Below are 20,704 nucleotides of genomic sequence, written 5' to 3' on the forward strand. Positions count from 1 at the left end.
AGCTTGCTGAACAGGTGGAATAGGAAGGGTGCAGTAGAACACTGAGGAAGTGAGTGAGCAGGGTCAAGTCAGAGGGAAAAGAACACAGGCCAACCCTCCCAGCAAGGCTCAGGCTCCTGACAGTTGATAGTGAGAAGGCCCTGACTAAGGGGGGAAGTTTGGGAATGGATTGGCCCCCTGCTGTGATCATGCTTATTAACTTTTTGGTCACCATGATGGATTTTGCTTTCTGGTTCTGGGATTTGGCTTTCTGGTGTTTAAATAAATGTTTTTCTTCTGCCTTCTATATGGAGAGTTTTTTATACTTGGTGATTGAGAACTATGCTGGCATACTTATAGTCACCACCAGTGCTGTGAATACAAATGGGTAAAAGAAATTTCCCAGATAACTGAAAGTTAAGCAGAAATTCTGCTATAAACTCTCATATTGAAAAAAACACTTTCTAAACTGTATGTCAAACCTTAATAAGTATAATGTAGGGGACAGCAGGAAAAGTGTTGAATTTGGAATGAAAGGTCTAGGTTCAAACCCCAGCTTGAATAATTACAAGTAATTTAGGCAAATCCTTTAACTTTTCTGGGACTCCTTTTTCTCATAAGTAAAAAGAGAGGGATTAGAGTAAATCTCTGTGAATATAATTTATTCTTTCTGATCTTTCCAGTTCCCCAGCTTAAGTTTATCTTATGTGTATTTCATATATATATATATATATATATACATATATATATATTATATGCATGCTTTCTTCGTCAAAGAATGCAAACTTGAGAGGAACTGTTCCATTTGTCTTTGTTCACATAGTAGATAATTAAAATTGTTCATCAATAGTATTGTGGTTGGGGTGATTCAACTTAATTAAAAGTACCATTAATTATATTCTAGTTCACTAATATTTTACTTCATTGCTCTTGATGATACTAAATTCTTACTATAAGTGGCCAATGGAAACAGCTTCACTCCCAGCAACAGATATTCTCCAATTCAAGTATAAATGGAGGCCTCCCTCTTCTGGATTTCAGAGTCCCCTCGCTCCTCCTAACCCAGCATGGCAGACCCCACTCCATACAAAACCAGTGCCCCAGCCACCACATTGGAACAAAAGCGTGGGGGTTCTATAAATAATGAAACTATTTTAGGATGACTGAGTGCTCACCACTCCAGTCAAATGAGACAGCTCATTAACAGCAACATCTGATCTCAAGCAGAGCCCTCGTCAAAAGAAAGATGCAGAGGAGAGCTTTTATAAGGCAACAATTTTATATAAATGTCAGCTGGTAGCACCATTAGTTAAACAATGCAATAAAAATGGGTTGCTGTCAACCAGAATGCCATCTTCAACCCCCTTCCAGGCTGTTTCATGAGAGTCATGATAAGTCAGGTAATTATAACATGGAAACCTTGTGTAACCCTGAAGTGCCTCTAAATTACAGTAAAAAGATGGAAGTGTATTGAGTCATTTTAGGGTTAAGCATATTTCATTACATTTCTAGTTTTTAGTTAGACCTGCATCTGTCTATCTCAACTAGCCTGGATGGGCAGTGGTCATTCATGGACCAGCCCTGATGTTGACTGGCACAGAAGACTTCTCCTTCATTTTTCTGACCTGGTTTACTTCAGGAAGCCAGATGGTTCTGCTCTCCTAAAGTTTCACAATATTTGTACTGGACTAAAGTGAACACTGATTGGCTTTAGACCTACCACAGCTCAAGCCCCCCAAATAATTAGCCTCAGTGTCCCCAGTTCAAAGACCAAGCATGCACCACCATATCTGACTACACTAGTATTTTTAGAAGATAGCTAATCCATGTTTACCATCTATATTTCTAAAACTAGGAGTTGGGTCTAACATCAGATGTATTCTTGATTATCGGGGTAACCTAAGACTTATTTTCTTCAGCTGTAAAATGGGCATAACAATATCTACTCTATCCAGAATTGTAAGATCTGGGTCAAAAGGAACTTATCTCCCTTAGCGGTCATTTAATCCACCCATTACTAGTAGGACACCATGACCACTGCTCAACTCACCTTTGCTTGAAGACCTCCAGTAATGGGGAAATCTATTCTCTCCTGACGCAGTCTATTCTATTTGGGACAACTCTGATGGTTAGGAAGTCTTTTCTTGCTGCAAGTCTAATTCTGCATTCCTCCACTTTCAAACTCTTTCACCCAGTTCTACCCTATGGAGCCAAGTAGAATATATCCAGTCCTTGTTCCTCACAGGACTATTGTATGAAATTAATGAGAAGATGCTATATGCGAAGGTATGCTCTGAAACCATAAAAATCATTCTTTTCCACTTTCATCCACTGATTCAGAGTATACATGATAACTCTCTATTATCTCTAAAATATTTGCCTGATGAATACATCTCAGTCCACAACCACCCCTGGAAAAAGTTTATTATACCTTGAATTGAGGGACTCAACCAAACTCAACGACCCAAATATTCTCTGGCCACAAAGAGATGCACTGACCATGCCTTACTGTAACCCTTCCCCCAAAGCCATACCACACATTTGATATTATTAACAACTACCAGACTTGTCACCTCACTGCCTCTAGAACCACTATGAAGAAACTTAAACGTTAGAATTTCTGTCTTTGCCCCAAGAGAATTAAAAGCAAAATTCTGAAGACTCACCAGCAAACACATCTCCATTCTGGTAGTTTTTCCCCTTCTGGGCTTCCTCTTCATTCTGAACAGTGGCAACATGCTTGGCGGAGGCACAGCCCATAGTCTCATTCGGTCAGCTCCAGTCTTGCTGAACTACAAATCATCTCTACAGGCACAGGCACATACTTTTGTTTTTTTGAAGAAAAAAAGGAAAAAATCCACTTTCCAGCTCTGTTGGCCAACAGGCTTCTACCTGCAAAAAGAGAAAGATAGATTAGAATATATACAGCTACCAAAACACAAAGCTCAATATCTATCAATGACTTAAATCCATGTATAACAATAGGATGTAGCAACAGAGTAAAAAAAATAACATATTTGTATGATATAGGAAGCGGGGGGAAATCCCCCAGTTTAATAATGGCTTCATATGGGAAGAATAACAACTTGGGCTGTTGTTCCAGCTTCACTACTTACTAGGAATGAGACTTTGGGCAAGTCACTTAATTTATCTAAGGCTTAGTTTCTTCATCTCTATGCAAAATGGGGACATCTTCACTATCTACATCAGGGCTGCAGTGAGGCTTTAATGAGATAACGTATAAGAAGATGCTTTGTGAACTCAGTGAAAGAATACTATACAAACGTAGAGTCTTATTAATTCCAAATTTCTTAACTTTCCTTACTATTTTCATCAATACGAGTTACTCCCTCCATTGAAGCAAATCACATGGGGCAGAAGTCTTAGAACAAAGGGCCTTCATGAGTTGCTGTGTTTGAAAAAAATCATTTTGCAAGGGAGGAAACTAAGGCCTAGAAATGCTGAGACTTTAATCAACTGACAGAACGTTTTTGCAATTTTTTAATTTAAAAAATGATTTTTTTCAAAAACTTTAAATCTTTTTTTTTATTAAAGAGACTTTAATCAACTCACAGAAGAGCTAGAATTTGAATTTAGTTTTCCTGAAATGTTTTATTTCCTGACTCTCCTTTTCCCTCACATGTTTTGTTGAATGCAGAGAAAATTAATTTTCAAATACTCCTTTCAACATGTCATTCCCTTGCTCTCTTGTGTCAGATTTTCAAAATCTTCCAAAGAGATGCCATATTTCTTATTCACAACCTTATTTTCTACTACTCTTTAATATATGTCTTTTACTATATATAGTTAGGTTGTCCTGTTGCCTTGCCCCACCAATAGACCATGGTCATTACTATCTTGAAGTGTTTCTTCAAGTTGTTCCCTTTCTCTAAATTATTTCACCTTTCCCTCATCCCTCTGCTTCATTTAATTATAGCATGCCTTCCAGTCTCTTCAAGAGCCGCCTGCTCTGTGAAGCCTTCTTTAACAACACTAGTTCTTATAGATTTTCCTCACTAAATTTCCACAGTTCCTATAACCTATAGTATAGAATTTAGTGCTTGATCAAGTACTGTCTTACATGGTTTGCTCCTCCTAAGTTAAACTGGAAGGTCTATGAGGACAGATCCTATTGTAAATTTCTTCTGTATCCACCACAGCACCCAGAATTATAGTAGTTACTCCAATAAACACAATGATTGATTAATAATTTGGGGATGTACTTTACTTTCTCCTTTTTCCTAAAGCTGTATGGATGTCACAGTGTTTTGTGGCAATTCATTTATCAAACAAGATGCCTTTCAAGGATGAAGACAAGACATTCTGTCTCCTGAGTCCCACCACTCATTCACTCCTGAGAAAAACATCAATAGAAATGGTCCTGAAGTATCAAGAGAAACATTCTGTCTTGGTATGCAAGAAGGAAAGAGAGCTTATTGGCCACTAGGATCTACACAGGTAGAGAATGAATTCTAACACAAGTTGTAGAGCTCCTGAAGGGCCATGGAGGGATAGATGGTGAATATGAATAAGCTGTAACAGACTACAGAACATTATAATCAAGGGACCATGAAGGAGAGTTGTTGTAGCAGATGTAATCAAAGCAAGGACTAAAGGAGGAAGTGGGATGGGTTGCGCAAGGAAAGAGTAAAAGATAAAACAACAGATAACCTGAATGTTCCATTGATTTCCTCAAAATGTAAGGACCTGTTGAAGAAGGCCCCCATGATGAAATTTGGGGATGATAAATTTTTGGTAAGAGTCTCATTGGAAGGACATGGGTGGGTTTCCACCTGATTATGTGGAGGAAATATTCTCATCAATGAGTTCATAGATCCGTCTGAGTATTTGAGAATTCTGACAACACACTTCATTAAAATGTAAAATCCTTAAAGAATAGGGCTTTTATACTGTTGGTTTTGTAAGACTGTTATATTTGTTATATTGTGGGTTGACTTGAATTTAGTGATACATAATAAATGTTTTTACAATTAAATTGAATAATCAGGAACTTTGTTACCAAAGGGAGAAATAATACAGAATATATTCTAGGACCTAAAACTGGGTACATTTTTTTTCCATTGATATTAAAAGACTGTTCTAAATACACATTTGCATAGTTCCTAACTAGACTGTAATTCTACATAAAATCACATTCACCAAGTAATTATGTTTATTTCTTGTTTTCTCTGTAATGGGCTCCCAGTCTCTTTACTTTCAAACCAGTCCTTCTACTTTTCTCCTGCGGTAAATAATATGAAGGTTAATATGGTCAAGACCTTGGTGATACCTCCACTGCACAGGGATAATTAGACCTATAAGACTCTGGATTGCCCCCAACCCCCACTGGTGTTCAATTTTTTAAAAATTCAATAGACAATAACATTCATTAAGCACCTACTATGAGCCAGGTACATAGTGTGCTAGAGGCAAAAGACAGTCCCTGCCCCAAAGGAGCTCAGAATCTAAAGGATGAGACAATAAGCAAACAAATATGTGTAAACAAGCAAAACACAGAATAAGCAGGAAATAGTTGACAGTGGGACAGCTTTAGAATTAAGAAGGATTGGGAAAGGCTTCCTGTAGAAAACTGGATTTTAGTTGGGACTTGAAGGAAGCTAGGAAAGGCAATAGACAGAGAGAAGGAGTGAAAGCATTTCAGGCATGGAGGACATACTTAAAAGTTGTTTTTTTTAAAGACTGGGTAATAATCACAATAACTCACATTTACCTGGTAATTATAGTTGCACATTACTGTTCCCAGGAGCTGATTAAAAGAACTAGCCTAGAGGTAGAGAGATTTACCCAGTATTTTCCTCAAAATAATTCTATGATGTAGGTAATGAAAAGATTATTATGCCTATTTTATAAAGAAGGAAATTTCATACTTAGAGAGTTCAATGAAGTGACATGCTCAGGGCTACATAACTATTACATGCAGGAAGCATAGATTCAAATCCAATTCTCTTGACTGAATGCCCAACATTCTTTCCTTTATACCAGACTGTCTCTCAACTTCATAAGAACACTTTAGTCCATCTCCTGTTTCCAAGGCTTTTTAAAATAAAAATGCAGAGAGATAACTGATATACCTGATGACATTCCAGCAGTAGGGTTTTATAATTCTACAGCATTTCTTTTTGATGGCTCATTCATGCAGTTTTATACTTTTTAATTCAGAAGGTGATGTAATTTAATGGTACTTAATGGATTATGTCTCCTAATCAGAGGCACATATGATCCACGTGACAGACCAGTCCCTTTCCTTTCTGGTGTTTTCTCCAGAGCAGCTGTTTCTGTATCCAGGGAGCATCTGAAGATATTTGTCCCAGGGCAAAGTGATCTTAAAGATGTTCATATAAAAGAATTTTCAAAGTGCTCTCTGTTAAGAGAGGAGAGGTATTAAAGGAGATGAGAGGACAGTGGGAAGGGTACTGAATTTAGAATCAGAGACCTAAGTATCAAATACCTGCTGCCACTTCCTGGCTTCATCACCTAGGACAGGCCATTTGATGTCTCTGGGCCTCAATTTCCTCAATTGTAAAATGAGGTATAGGACTAAGCTCCTTTCAAATTCTATCTACTGTTTATGTGAACAATTCTAAACAGATTTAGAACAGTAGAGTTGGAAAATATATTCAAAACATCTATTATTAATGAATAATTCTAATTAATCTAAATAATTAATCTAATATTCTTATTCGTATAAAAGGGCTACTCCAGATGATTAAAAGGAGAGGGCAATGAACATTTTAAAATAGGATTTTACAAAACTATGGAGTCAGGACTAGAAAGATGCTTAGTAGTCAACCAGGATTTTATAGAACCACAGAGTAAGGGCTACAAAGACCCTTACAAGTCACCCACCCTCATTTCTAATCACGGTAACTGAAGTCCAGGAAATTTTGTTTGTTTTTGGAAATTAACATATTGTATTTGTTATAGCCTTAAAAGAATGTAGGATGTATATCAGTCAGGGTTTTAACTGTATTTGGAAATACTAATGTTTAATAATATTTGTGGAGTACAAAGTAACAAAATAAAAAAAAGTTTTTAAAAAAGAAAAAAACAAACAGGGATAGAGGCCCGCAATCACAGTAGTGACAGGACTGTTAGGTCTTCTGATACTAAGCCCATTCTTACCATTGTCCCCTAGTCCTAAATCAAGTTATCTGAGGAACAAGAAGCCGTAAAATCTGTACCACTACTACCCTAACCCAAATCAACTTAGTGTTATTTTAGACAAAAGGAAGAAAAAGAAAATCTGCATATAGAAGTCCGTAAAGTTTCACAGGTTCATGGGGAGATTGTCTATGGTTATTGGTTGTCATGATTCTCCCATATACCTGAGTAAGCCACTGTAGGAGAGACATCAACTCACCAGGATGAGAGCCCGAAGCCTGATTCCCATCAACATTACAAATAAGGCAGTGGCTCTGTGTCTCTCACAACAGCATAAAAAATATAAGAAATATTGTTTCTTCACTTACTGCAATGGACTTGTATCCCCATAATACAACCTGTGTGGCAAACAGTTATGTTCAGAACTACTTGTCCTCTATAATGAAGATAAATAGATTAAAATGTTATGAGATAGAGGAAGTTTTTTCTATTTGTTTCAGATGCGTTAGCATTTAATTAATAGAGTGGAAGGCTGCCGTCAACTCATCACAGCATCTGACTACAGTTTGGAAGAAATAGCACACATACACATACATTGCACACAGGTCTGTCTGTCTGTGTTCGTTCTTTGTTTTCGAAGAAGACCATGACATCAGAGAAATGATTACATGACTTGCACTTGACTTTGTTTTGAGTAAAGGAGCACGGTGCAAGGTCACCAGCCTCACTTTCCCCTCCTGAGCCATATGTGCGTGCGTACACACACATACACACACACACACACACACACACACAATCAAGGCGGGTGGGAGAAGTAGGAGGGTTTAATGCCTTCTGGTACTCATCTTGTCATATCACTTTTAAGATACCATCAACCTCTTACCTAGTTCAAACTTGAGAAAAGCCACCCTTCTTGATAGTCAGTCATTCCAGACCTCCCTCAAAGATGCCAATGTGCTAGGAAAAAGAAACATTCTGAAAGAAACTCTTTCCATTTCCCAGGTACTAGAAAGTGAATGAGGAAGGCAGACTTCACATGTTGAATGGAGAATTAGTGATTTGATAAAAAGTTGTGAGAATAATGGTAAACCTCCCTTCCTCTACTTTACCATCTTCTCAAAATAGAGATTTAAAAAAGAAAGGGAAACTATTGCCAACTACTACCAAGTTTTTATTGGAAACCAACAGAAAACTTGAAACCTTTGGCTAGGAATCCCCTAAATTCTTTTCTCCACTCCAATTTAATGTTAAAAACTAGACATGAAATTACTTACATACTAAACATACACACACATACACACACACACACACACACACATACATCATTCAAAAGGTCAAAGTTCACAGCTAATTTAATGCATTATCTTTCCCCATTCCTGAGCACTACTCCATCCCCAAAAGTGTGTTTTGTGTGTGGCAATTGGTGTGTGTGTGTGTGTGTGTGTATGTGTTAAATCATGATTATTTGCAAACCCTGCAATAAAATGAAAAAAGGACTGAAGGTGGGACCTAACTATAAAATAATGCATCCATAAAGTGCTCCTAAAGGAAATACCTTAAAGACATTCTTGTGGAACTTACATAAAATAGTAGAATAGTATATTCTACATAGTAGAATTTCTTCCTCAGACTTTTTTTTCTCAGTTTGATAGGGACAAATCACAGGCACATTAAGAAAGAAAATATGATTTGATTTATTTCATAGTTTGAATTACTAGGTGGGAGGATTTGATTTCATTATGTTTTTCTACAAAATTTAGCAGCTTAATTGATATTCCTTCAAATTCATATTCTCCCCAACTGAGAAATAGATGTAGATTTCATTTTTTGAAGAGATACACTTGACATTTTAAAGCATTAAGCTATTTTAAGTGTTTCTCAAATTTATTACCTTAATCAGAAACCTGAGTAGCAATCTGGTTATTTATTTAGCAAACTTTAGTTGAAGGAGATAATGGTAAAATCACTGAGAAATAAAGCATCCCCCATCCAACAGGCTTCTTGTAGATACCTGGTGAACATTTTAACAAGGCTTCTTAGATTTTAGCCACTGATGTATTTTGCCTATAGATGCCTTAAATGCATTTGTAGCCATCCTGAAGCTTGTCCTAACATGTCCAAAGAACATACACCAAAGAACATGAGCAGCAGAAGCCATGATGGTGAGGATTCTATTTATGGTAAGAAACCCACTTAAGGTGGTATTTGCTTTATCTTACTCTACTATTTCCTCATTATATCTCAAATCAACATGGACTATACCCAGAAATTTTTTTCTAATGACTAAATCAGTATTTTAGTCAAAAATGGTTTTTTTGGTCTCTACACTGTATCTTTCTTTGTGTTTGTCTGCACTGCTTGTCTTTTCCTCTGCTCTATTCTAACCCTTTCTTTCCCAAATAAAAGCTTTTAGTCATTTACCTTCCTAAAATCCAACCCTTTTAAGAAAGGTAAGGACCTGACTGTAAACTAGAAGAAGGACCAGAGCTGGCACCTTTCTCTCCCATATAAGGCTGCTACTCCAAGTATTCCATAGGATCTATGATCTCATCAAATAACCTACCTCCAACAGTGAAGATGGCAAATTCTCTATGCTCAGCCATCTCCAATGACTCATTCCTATCAATTTACCATATGGAGCGTGTTAGTCATGCTGGGGTCCTTCTCTGAAGTCTCTTGACATTGTAAGAGTACCAATGGAGTATGTGGCTACCAATCCGTAATCCTTTGCTCTTGTTCAATCTTCTACACATATCTCATTTTTTAAATCATACTTTTCATTGATCATATCCTTTACTTCATGTATCCTGCCTAGTCCCACCCCATTTCCCCCTCTGCAAGTTAACAGCCTGCTCATGCCCTCCAAGCAATCCCGACCTTTAATCCTTTGGAAACTGGCATGTTGCATGGATTTGTAGTCACGCAACATCCCTGGAAGAATATTGGTATTAAGAAGAGGAGCTTTTTTTCAGGGAGAAACTTTGGGTCACTACAGTTTCCTAAGACTATTCACCCTGTTCTCCTCTCTCAGTTCAATCCACCACCCAGAGTACTGTCTGCTTGCGGTGGATGTCCATTACCTATTTTATCTAAATATACACACATATACTTCTGTATTGTATATATGTATGCATGTATATATATGTACACATATATGCATGTATATACACACACACACACACACAGTTTTAAGCTATTAAAGTTTGAGGGTGTTGTGTTATATGTGTATTGTCTATGGAATAGTCATTCTTTATCCAATTAATTTTTTCTGGGTAATAGTGTGGCTAAACTCTTTAGAAAGGTTATGGTTATAGGTGTCTTTGCAATCTTCCAGGGGCATCTAGCCATTTGACTTAAGGTGATGCAGTGGATAGAGCACTGTCTAGAATCTGGAAGATCTGAATTCAAATCCAGTCTCAGACACCCTAGCTGTATGACCCTGGGCAAGTCACCTAACCTGTCTCTGTCTCAGAGATAATAATAGCATCTGTTGCTCTAGGGTTGTGGTGAGGATCCAATGAGATAACATTGGTAAAACACTTAGCATGGTGCCTGGAATACAGCAGATGTTACACGAATGTGATTATTATTAGATATATGCATATTACATAGCTTTATAAGGTTTGTAATGTTATAACTAGTATTGACAAAAAATTAGCAAAACTAGTGTTTTTACCCCTTTGGCCTCAATATTTCTAAGTTAGGAATGGGTACAGAGAAATTTTTTTTTAATCAATAGGCCCATTTTTATATAACTTTTGGGAAAAGGAAGAATGAACAACATACAAAAGAAGAAAACTAGGAAGACATTTGACTTTTTTAAAAAAAAAGGCTGTGGGAAATATTTCTATTTATATAGCATACTGAGCAATTCTACTTTCCTCTAATTAGTCATGCACCTTTTTATTTTGCCTAGAAATGCCAAAAATATTGCTAAAAATTCCTTGTGATCATCAACAGCAAACCCTCTGAAAAATGAACAATGATGAACCATATAAAGAAATGGTAAGCCAAAAAGAAATATAAGTATTGCATGGTTACATGAGGATAGAAGAAGAAACCCCCTAAACTCAATGGAATACAAAGAGTTAGGAAGCAGCCATCCAGAATAGAGTGTAGCCTCATTATTAATAGATCACGAGCAAAGCACTTCTTTCTGTTTCTGATTAAAAAGGAAAATCATGACAAGATGACATCTAACAGCTCCTTTCTTTACTGAAGGAAGTGCCAACATCTAAGTACCATAAAGTAAAAATATAAATAACTAATCAGTCTGTTTGACCATCTGCTCTACTTAGCAATAATGAGTGTTAACACAAAAGCTTCCCAAGAAAAAGATTTAAAGTGTTTTTCAGACTTCAGGCTTCAGTATCCTTGGGCTACTGTTAACATGATTACACATCATATTGTGAGTGTTAAAAGCCATGAGGGTTGGGGGAGTGGGAGAGGGAGGAAGATGTCATATGTGGCAGAAGGCAATCTGCAAGAGCCAACTCTATTACAGAGCACAGACATTTTCACACAACATTCATTTGATTACAGAACAATGGACACCATGTTAATAAATCCCAATGAGTACGAATATTGGATAAGGCAAAGTCATACTTCTGAGTATTCATTCAAAAGTGAATGAACAGATGCTAAGGGCTGTCTAAATTACATATCTATGGTTATTCATAAATCATCATATGATGCCTAGAGATGCCTAGAGAAGACCTACCTCTATGTTTGTTCAAAAGTTTGTGCTTAATTATTAGTTTTTAATTTAAAAGAAAAATTGCATTCTTTCAGTTTAGTCATGTAATTCTCACTCAGCAGTAAACCGATTATACCTTTGCAAGGCAGTCTATAAAAGATCAAGGAGCCTTATGCTGTGCAAAAAAAGGATTCACAGCAAACTGTAACAATTTCATCCACGGGGGGTTAACTTATTTTTTATTAGGATGGGAGGTAAATAAATTTATCTTTATCTAATCTACTTCCCTTTTTTTCTTTTCTTTTAAAGAAATATTTTAAAAGTACATTCTTCCCTGAATTGAGGTAGTCAAAGAATGAATATTTTTCTTGAAGCCCCAGCTCACTCTCTGGAGAGAAGAGCTTTGATCTGGTATACTAAAACTACATTTCTTCCACTGTCATGTTGTATACACAAGTTTATATCTAGCTACTTCTGTGGTAAAAAGACAAGTAAACACCCTTATAAAAGCTATTTCTCCAAACTAGTTTGAATGGCTGTGGAGAATCATGCCATTTTTACTTTGCTCCCTTGTGGCCAATCCTGACATACTCCTGAGACTCTCCTCATTTCCTTTTAAAATTTCCACTTCTACAGCTCTGTATAGACTGGAACTCCTCCCTTCCTTCCTTCCTTTAAAGGTCCAGGACATTTCTAGTTTGTATGTGAGTTCATATGGGTGGGGGAAGGACAGAGAACAAAAACCATATATTAAAAACACCACCACCACCACCAACAACAAAAAGCCCTCAAGGTGGTATGTTACTCTTAAAGGCATGTGACATTTCTAGAACATGCAAGGCATATGAGGTGAAGGCACGTTAAATTTGCCATTTTCATAGGTCAATAATGTTCATTCACACAGAATCAACCTAGTGTATCCACGGACATAGCAATGCAAGTCCAACAAAGTCTGCATCAGTGCCACAATGGGACAAAACCCCAGGAACTTTAGTCCTTAATTGAGCAGGACTCTAGTTTATTCTTCCTTTAGAGCATAACCTATCTCCTCTTTGCACATGAAGAGTCCCCTAAGGTCTGGGGATGGTCCTAATCTCCTATGTATGTCCACCTCTTGAGAGAATTTAACCAAAAGTCATTAAATGCATTTGGGGCCATCCTGAAGCTTATCCTAATGTTTCCAAAGGTGTCAATACATCAAAGAACATGAGCAGCAGAAGTCATGATGGTGAGAATTCTATGGATGATAAGAAAACCACTTAAGGTGGTACTTGCTTTATCCATTGATTAATTAATTTGGCAGAAAGGCAGCCATGTTATACTGCCAAGGAAGTAGGTGTTTCCTATAAATTCATAGATTGTTAGAGGCAATGAATCTTAGAAATTCTGTTTCAACCTTCACTTTACAGATGAGAAAATTGGGGTCCAGATAGATTAAGTACCTTGTCCAAGGTACCAGAGAATAAGCAGTTTGTCTGAGGAAGGACCTTTAACACTACATCTAGCACTCTTTCCACTACATCACATCTTTACAAGAAAAAGGCAAAAGGCCAAAAAACAAGCCATATCAGGTTTTAACAAATAAGTTAGTGAATTCTCCTAGCTAAACTGATCCATACCACATCATAGTAACTGATAGCTATAATGCCCTTACGTTTTTAAGAAAACAAACTATTTAATCTTTGAAATCAAAATATCAGTATCTGAAAGGACACCATCAGAGCCATACAAAAATAGAGGCCAGCTTAAGTTTTACTGTAAAGGCAAGTGATCAGGGTGAAAAACATGTTAGCACTGACTATTTAATTGCACTAATTAAGAACTCAAGATCAAAGTTTATTCTCAAAATTGTTTTACCTCTGAATATATTTACTCATCACACTTTCCAGGAAAGAAAGGCCTTGTTGCAAGATGCCATCATGAGTGAGACTACATTATTTCTATCAGGGCCCAGTGATGTTCACTTTGGCCCTGAATTTCTCACTCGAGAAGTATACTCTCCACAGTAGCCTCCTCCTCTGTTCCCAGAATGTCCATGTTTAAGAAAAGCTCCCAGACCAGTCATGCCTTCCTTCTGCTCCACTCCCCCCCACCCCTCATCTTTTAGCTTCCTTTTATGCATTGTCTTCTCCAATTAGAATGAGGGCAGGGACTACCTTTCTGCTAGTATTTGGATTCCTGCCACCCAGCATAGTGTTAGACACAGAGTGAGCACTTAATAAATGCTGGTTGGTTTGACAATAAGGAATCTAAGGCCTAAAGACCAAAACAGCAAGTTAATGGTAGCATCAAAAGATTAGCTCTCTGATACCACAGGGTTTCTCATTCACTTGGCACTTAGATGTCATCTTTTCATCTAACCCAAATGACATTCATTTCACCTCCTCTGAACTTGCACACATGTAACCCTCACTTGGCAATTAGTCAATTACTGCCTGAGACATCTAACGTATGTATATTTTGTACCGGTATGCAACTGCTTCCATTTTGTATTGTTGCCACAATTAGGCTGAAAGATGCTCCAGAGAAATGGGCAGTTCTTTGTGGACTCCATATGTGCCTTGCCCATGGAATAGGGTTTGATAAATATTGACCGATTGGTTATGAATCAGTAATTTGAAAGAGAGAGGAACAAAGAAATAGGAGAGCACAGAAGTTACTAAAATTATATTTGGGGCAGTGAAAAATTTTCTGAATATGATAGTTTGATTGGCAGGTCAGATGTACAGTACAAATACATGCTGGCTTCAGAAGCACCTTCCTCCAAATAGAAGTTATTTTGTTATTTTGCTCTTACTAATAATGACAGTTGAGGTTCATGTAGCAAAGAACTTTACAGGTATTAATTCATTTGATCCTCACAACAACATTATAGCTCCTTTTCATAGAAGAGAAAATGGAGGTTGTGAGGGTTTAAGTCACTTGTCCATAGTCACCTAGCTAGTGTTAGAATTTATCTTTATCTGGTCTTATGGATTCCAATGAACTAAATCATAAAAACTTGTGAACAGAAGAGTCATGTCACCAAAATGAAGTGAGTACAAAATAAACAACTTTGCCTGATTGTGGGGAAGAGGGTCTGCCTAGCTCTACTACATGCTCTACTTCATAAATGAGTTATTACCATTATTCCAAAGAGGCCTGTCACTGCATTAATATAACAAAGGCATCTCTCATTTATATAGTGCTCTAAGGTTTACAAAGCACTTTTCTCTTAATTGGCCCTTTGGGGCATGTGGTACAAGTAATATCCTTATTTTACTGATTAAAACATTGGTCCTTAGAGGGTCGGGATTTGCGTAGGGTCACATGGCTTGGAACAAGACCAACCAAGACTTAAACCAAGTTCTTTTGTTGTTCCTGACTCTTTGTGACCCCATTTGGGGTTTTCTTGGCAAATATAATAGAGTGGTCTGCTTTGTCCTCCAGTTCATTTTACAGCTGAAGACTGAGGCAAACAGGATTAAGTGACTTGCCCAGGGTCACACAGCTAGTAAGTGTCTGAGGTTGGATTTGATTTTGTAAAGATGAGTCTTTCTGATTCCAGGCCCAGAACTCTTTCTACTTTGCCACCTAGATACACTATACTTCCTTCCATAAAAGTCATCAAATGTTATTGGAGGGTGGGGAGGGGATGGGAGAAGACTGAAGAAAAGTATTTCATTTACTTGATTTGCAATGAAACATTTTCCTTGTAATTTTTTGGATGTACTACATTCAACTAAAAATAATAATTCCAGAACAGAAATTTGGTCTTGTAAATTCAGAGCTCAGCAGCCCCATTGATGGTAATCCAAAGTGAATTTCTCCTAATTTGGATAAACAGCTGTCCAATTCTGATTCTTTTTCTCTTAGCCAAATTTTACCATGTCCATAAAACAAAGAAATAAAAAAGGCATTGTTCAAGTCATATCTGAAATCTCATCAATCAAAACCAGTATTGCTTGGCAGAGGAAAATTCACAATATACATAACCCCTGTTGCTAGCCTTCAGAAAACAAATTATTATACAATATAAATGGAGAACACAGGCATTACCCAAAACAGGAGAGATCACACAGCGCTCCACTACAGCCCACAAGTAAAGAAATCCAGAAGACTCCAAATCTGTCTCAGTTTTAAACAAGCATATTAAATGTATCCATTGCTATACAATTTACAGACTCTCCACTTAAGAATATTGTACTTCCCTACAAGAAGGGAAACTAAATACTTTCTGAAAGCATTCACTGACACCAAAAGAAATCGGACAGGTTATTTTTCATCAGCAAGGTACCCCCAAATCTTTCACTGCTTTAATAAAAAATATACACATGTAAAACTACAAAATGCAAATTCATGAATGAATATTAATCAGCAAGCAAAGGTGATGAACATCAAATTGTTCCCCAAAACAAGTTCCATTTGGAATTAGGCTTTGTACCACATGGGAACTTAATACTGTAAACTTTGCATCTGGGACGCAACAATAAATGAAGATGAGCATAGTGTTTTCCTCTGAGACAAAAAAGTATACAACTGCTTGTGTGTTGTCTCCTGACTTGGACTTTTAGCTGCTTTGAAAACAGGAACTGTCTTTCATTTCGTACACAGTATTAGTACACAGTAGGTACTTAATGAATGCTTGGGGTCTGACTGGAAGAAGGTGTCTCCCAATTGACCCTATTCAAGGTATGGAGTCAATAAGGTACATACAGTAGAGAGCAAACTATGTCTGAAGTCAAGAAGACCTTGATTCAGCTATGTGACCTTGGGTAAGCCTCTTAAAGTCTTTGAGTCATTGCGGATTTATATGGTGATAAAGGGAATTTCTACAACTGAAGAAATTCCAGTCTTTGAGTATTCATAATTGTACCCTCTGTGTACTTGTGGCAATAGGCTTGGAATTATTTTGGGTGTCCCCAAAAGTCTCAGTGCAGTCTAAGCCTAGCTGCTTAAGACCTTTGGCCTGGGTAATCTTAGTATTAGAAAGTCCCTTAGAAGTTATCTGTTCATAAATTCAATCTCACCATGAGAATTTTTTAAGTGCCTTGATGGAAGACACCTTAGAGATCATCTGTTCCAATCTCATTTGGGGTGCTATGTTCAGTTTGAGGTACCATAGTTTGAGAAAGGCATTGATACATCAGAGAGTATCCAGAAGGGGTCTGCTAAGATGATGGAAGTCCATGTCCTACAAAGGTAAATTTAAGAAACTGGAAATGTTCAGCATGGAGAACAAAAGGCTCAGTAATAGCTGTGTATTCAGGTATCTGAAGAATGGTTATCTGGTGGTTTAACACTAGAAGGAAGAACTAAGCATAGTGGGGTAGAAATTGTAAGGATGCACATTTAGAATGTCAACCAAAGAGAGTTATTCAAAAATAGGTAGTAGGCTCCCTCTCCCTGGATGTTTTCAAACCGAAGGTGGATAACCCCTTGTCGGGTATGTTATATAATGCAATCCCTTTGGGGTATGGATTGGACTGGATGGTTAATGAGGTCCCTTCCAACTCTCAAATTATGTCATTCTGTGAGATTATGGGGTAGGGAAGTTGTGACATGATCAATATCATAAAAAAAACCAAACAACTAGTAACAGAATCAAGGCAGACGAGAATCCAGATCTTTTGACTCTGTTCAGTCCTCTTTCCCCCATATTCTTTACTGGATTTCCCTCCCAATGGATCAGTCTCCCCCATCCCCACCATCTCCCATGAATCTAATATTGATGAATACTTCATTCTAATGAACTTATTTGTAAATCATTCATTGTTAGAGAAAAACTGGAATGAAAACTTTTCCACTGTATGTTTAATTTAACTTCTTTTCCCTCCCCCATAAACATTTATTAAGCATCTACTATGTGTCAGGGGATGAGGATATAAAGTGAAAAACAAACTAGTATCTGACCTCAATGAGTTTGCATTTTATGAGAAAGGCACATATAAATATATATGGCATATAACTATAAATATATATACAAATACATAAATATAAATATGTAAATATACATAGTTCCATAAGTGAAATGAAAGGAAATGCTGGGAAGTTGTTTCTTTGCTTGTCAAAAAGAAAAGCACAATTTTTTCCCCAAAGAAAATATATCTATGGATAAATGGAATAAAATGGAAGGCTGCCTTTGACCATTCTTAGCATAATGAGCTGTTGCTTGATTAAGCATTCTCCTTTCCCACTCTACTCTTGTCAGAAAATTGAACTTTACAATACAGCAATGTATATGTGTGTGTGTATACATATATATATATATAAAACATATATAAGTAAACAGAGCTATCATCATTTTTAGGATCTCAAAAGCAGCTTAGAGAATCACATGATTTTTGAAAAACCTGTTAACATCTTGTTTCTGACAAAACGGAAAAAAAAGAAGAGTATGGTCTAACAGATTAAGAAACAAATTTGCTTATAAGTTCTGACTGAGGGTGATAGTAGTCATCAGGGATAGATTCAATTTAACAAATTCAACAAATAGGGAGCACATAACTATGTGCAAAGCATTGTGATAGGCCACTAAGAACACAAAGACAGAACTATAATCAAGGCTAGACTTGGAAAAATGGACTTTCATGTTAAAAGTACATTTAATATCCATTGTGATAAAAGTATGGTTTCATAATGAATTATAGAATGTGTCCAAATGTCATGACCTACATGTCAAATCATGTAAAGCAACTGACCACAGAAAAAAGGATATATTGCAAATAAAAGTATTTTTAAAGCTGCCAAAAGTTGTAAGGTCTACTATATAAGTCAATAAATTTAATTACTTTACTTTGTTCCCAGTAATTCTCACGCCACTCTTGGTTGTATCTAGAGTTGCATGTATTCAAATCTGTGGGTAGGGAGATTAAAGTAAAGTTTTAACTGCCTACAGGAATAAAAGGAAAAGGAAATGTCTAAAGGAAAAGTGAACCAGCAAGACGTATAGAATGAAATGGAAGAAAATGGATATGGAAGCATCTGTGAATGTTAAAATGACCAAAAGAGAGCTATAAAATCCATATCAAAAATAAATATCTTAAGATAGCCACTGGATCTTAAAAGTATTTATTCTAGTAATGTTGTCATACACGATCTCATTTGTTCCTCCTATCAAGCCTGTGAAGTAAGTACTCATAGGCACAGTTTTCTTTATTTTACAGATAGGCAACTGGGACTCATTGAGGTTAAGTAACTTGGCAAAGGTCACTTTGTAATGGCCTGACAGAGTGAAAGAAAGAAAACCAAAACAATCTATGCGATAACAATTCTGTAAAGAAAAACAACTCCAGAAGGTGAAAGAATTCTGATCAATGCAATGACCAGCCATGCTTCCAGAGGACCAATGACGAAGCATTTTATCCACTTCCCAACAGAGAGGTGATGGAATTAAGATGCAGAATGAGACATTCATTTTTAGAAACTGGCAACGTGAGGATTTGTTTTGTCCGACTATAAGAATTTTGTTCTGTTTTCCACAAATAAAGAGGAGGGTAAGTGAGTAGAAGAGAGGAGAATAGTACTGCGGTTGCAGGGGAAAAAAAGAGGGTCATTGAAACATTTATTTTAAAGGAGTAGAAGAGAACAAAAGGAAATACAAACAAAATCAAGCCACTTTTCAAAGTTATATGTTGTTTCTCAGCCTATTAAGGCTAAGAAATTGTTAATAGAAAATAAAAGAAATATATATACATATATATAGAATACCGATATACGTATTACATACATATAGAATACTGATATATGTATTACATATATATAGAGAGAGAATAATAATTCTATTTACCTTACTATTTTTCTGTTCTACACTGTGTATAGAAATGCTCATTTTCTTTGGTTTGTTAAACTCAGAATTTTAAAAAAGATTTGAACCCTGGTCTTTCTTTTAAACTCTTATATCCAGTATTCTTTCTACAGCCCCACATAGGAAAAGAGATATAAGAAGTGGCTTTATGTTAGTGGAGGGTTGGACTTGGGAGTCAGACAAACCTTGCACTTACTATCAATGTAACCAGAGGCAAATGACTTCACTCTCTGGGCCTCAGTTTCCTCATCTATAAAAGTGAGATACCTTTCAGATCCTCCTCATGGGGTTGTTGTGAGACTCAAAGTGAGATATGTATATAAAGTGTTTTGAAAACTTTAAGGTTCTATTACTACAGTCATTAACATTATTATCTCGTTCTAATCCTTTTTTGATGGAGTTTAGCTAGATATGGCTCTGGGACAGGATATTATCTTACGATTATTCCTTTATATATAATCTGCAGATCACTACAAAATAGACAAAATATGTCCTTTTTATAAGAAAAGTAATGTAGCCTCATCCTTTGTAAGTTCCTTGAAAATATCTTTGGCAGAGATTGGTACAACAGGAATCAAATGTACTTCATTCTACTCCCCACATGATTTTGATCTCCTTGGCCAAATCTATACTCTGGAAACTTCCATGCTGTTTAGAATATTAGGGATGAAGACACTGATAAAGTTGCTTTTAAGTTTTAATGAATCAATGTTATGTCCAGGCAATTACAGGCAATAACAGTTTAGTCTGTAATAGTGGTCCAATTCCAGAACAATTTCTAAGTTGAGTTCTCCAGGGTATTTTGAGGACTGTATTTATAGTATGAGGATTTGTTATCTGTCAGTTAATGAAATATGGAGGGCTTCTGATATGTAATTCAACTCCCCAGGTCATGCCTTGCTACATATTTGGTAGGTGTTAAATTTTTAAAGATTTTTGCAATGTTACATGATCTCCATGGTCTTCCATATATCATATACGTGGATCATTATGTCTAGACTCTTTAGGATAACCTTCTGTTATTTCTGGTGACAATGACCTAGTTCTGAATAGACATCATAAAGTCTTTTTAGTCTGTTTCATGAAGCACTCATGACTGGCTTGCTTTAATGGCCAGTGCC

General features: G+C 36.6%; 1 protein-coding gene across 3 annotated transcripts in view; it reads right to left on the reverse strand.

Annotated features, from left to right (window-relative positions):
• The window catches only part of C2H1orf21 (chromosome 2 C1orf21 homolog), a 263,712-nt gene that overhangs the window by 157,183 nt on the left and 85,825 nt on the right, over positions 1 to 20,704 (reverse strand). For all 3 annotated transcript variants that reach the window (XM_072648402.1, XM_072648401.1, XM_072648403.1), the window contains exon 2: positions 2,646 to 2,871. In XM_072648402.1, the coding sequence (XP_072504503.1) occupies positions 2,646 to 2,739 (94 nt within the window). In that variant the 5' untranslated portion in view covers positions 2,740 to 2,871. The remainder of the gene's footprint in view (positions 1 to 2,645; positions 2,872 to 20,704) is intronic.

Source organism: Notamacropus eugenii, chromosome 2, assembly GCF_028372415.1.
Source record: "Notamacropus eugenii isolate mMacEug1 chromosome 2, mMacEug1.pri_v2, whole genome shotgun sequence".
Taxonomy (NCBI): Eukaryota; Metazoa; Chordata; class Mammalia; order Diprotodontia; family Macropodidae; genus Notamacropus; species Notamacropus eugenii.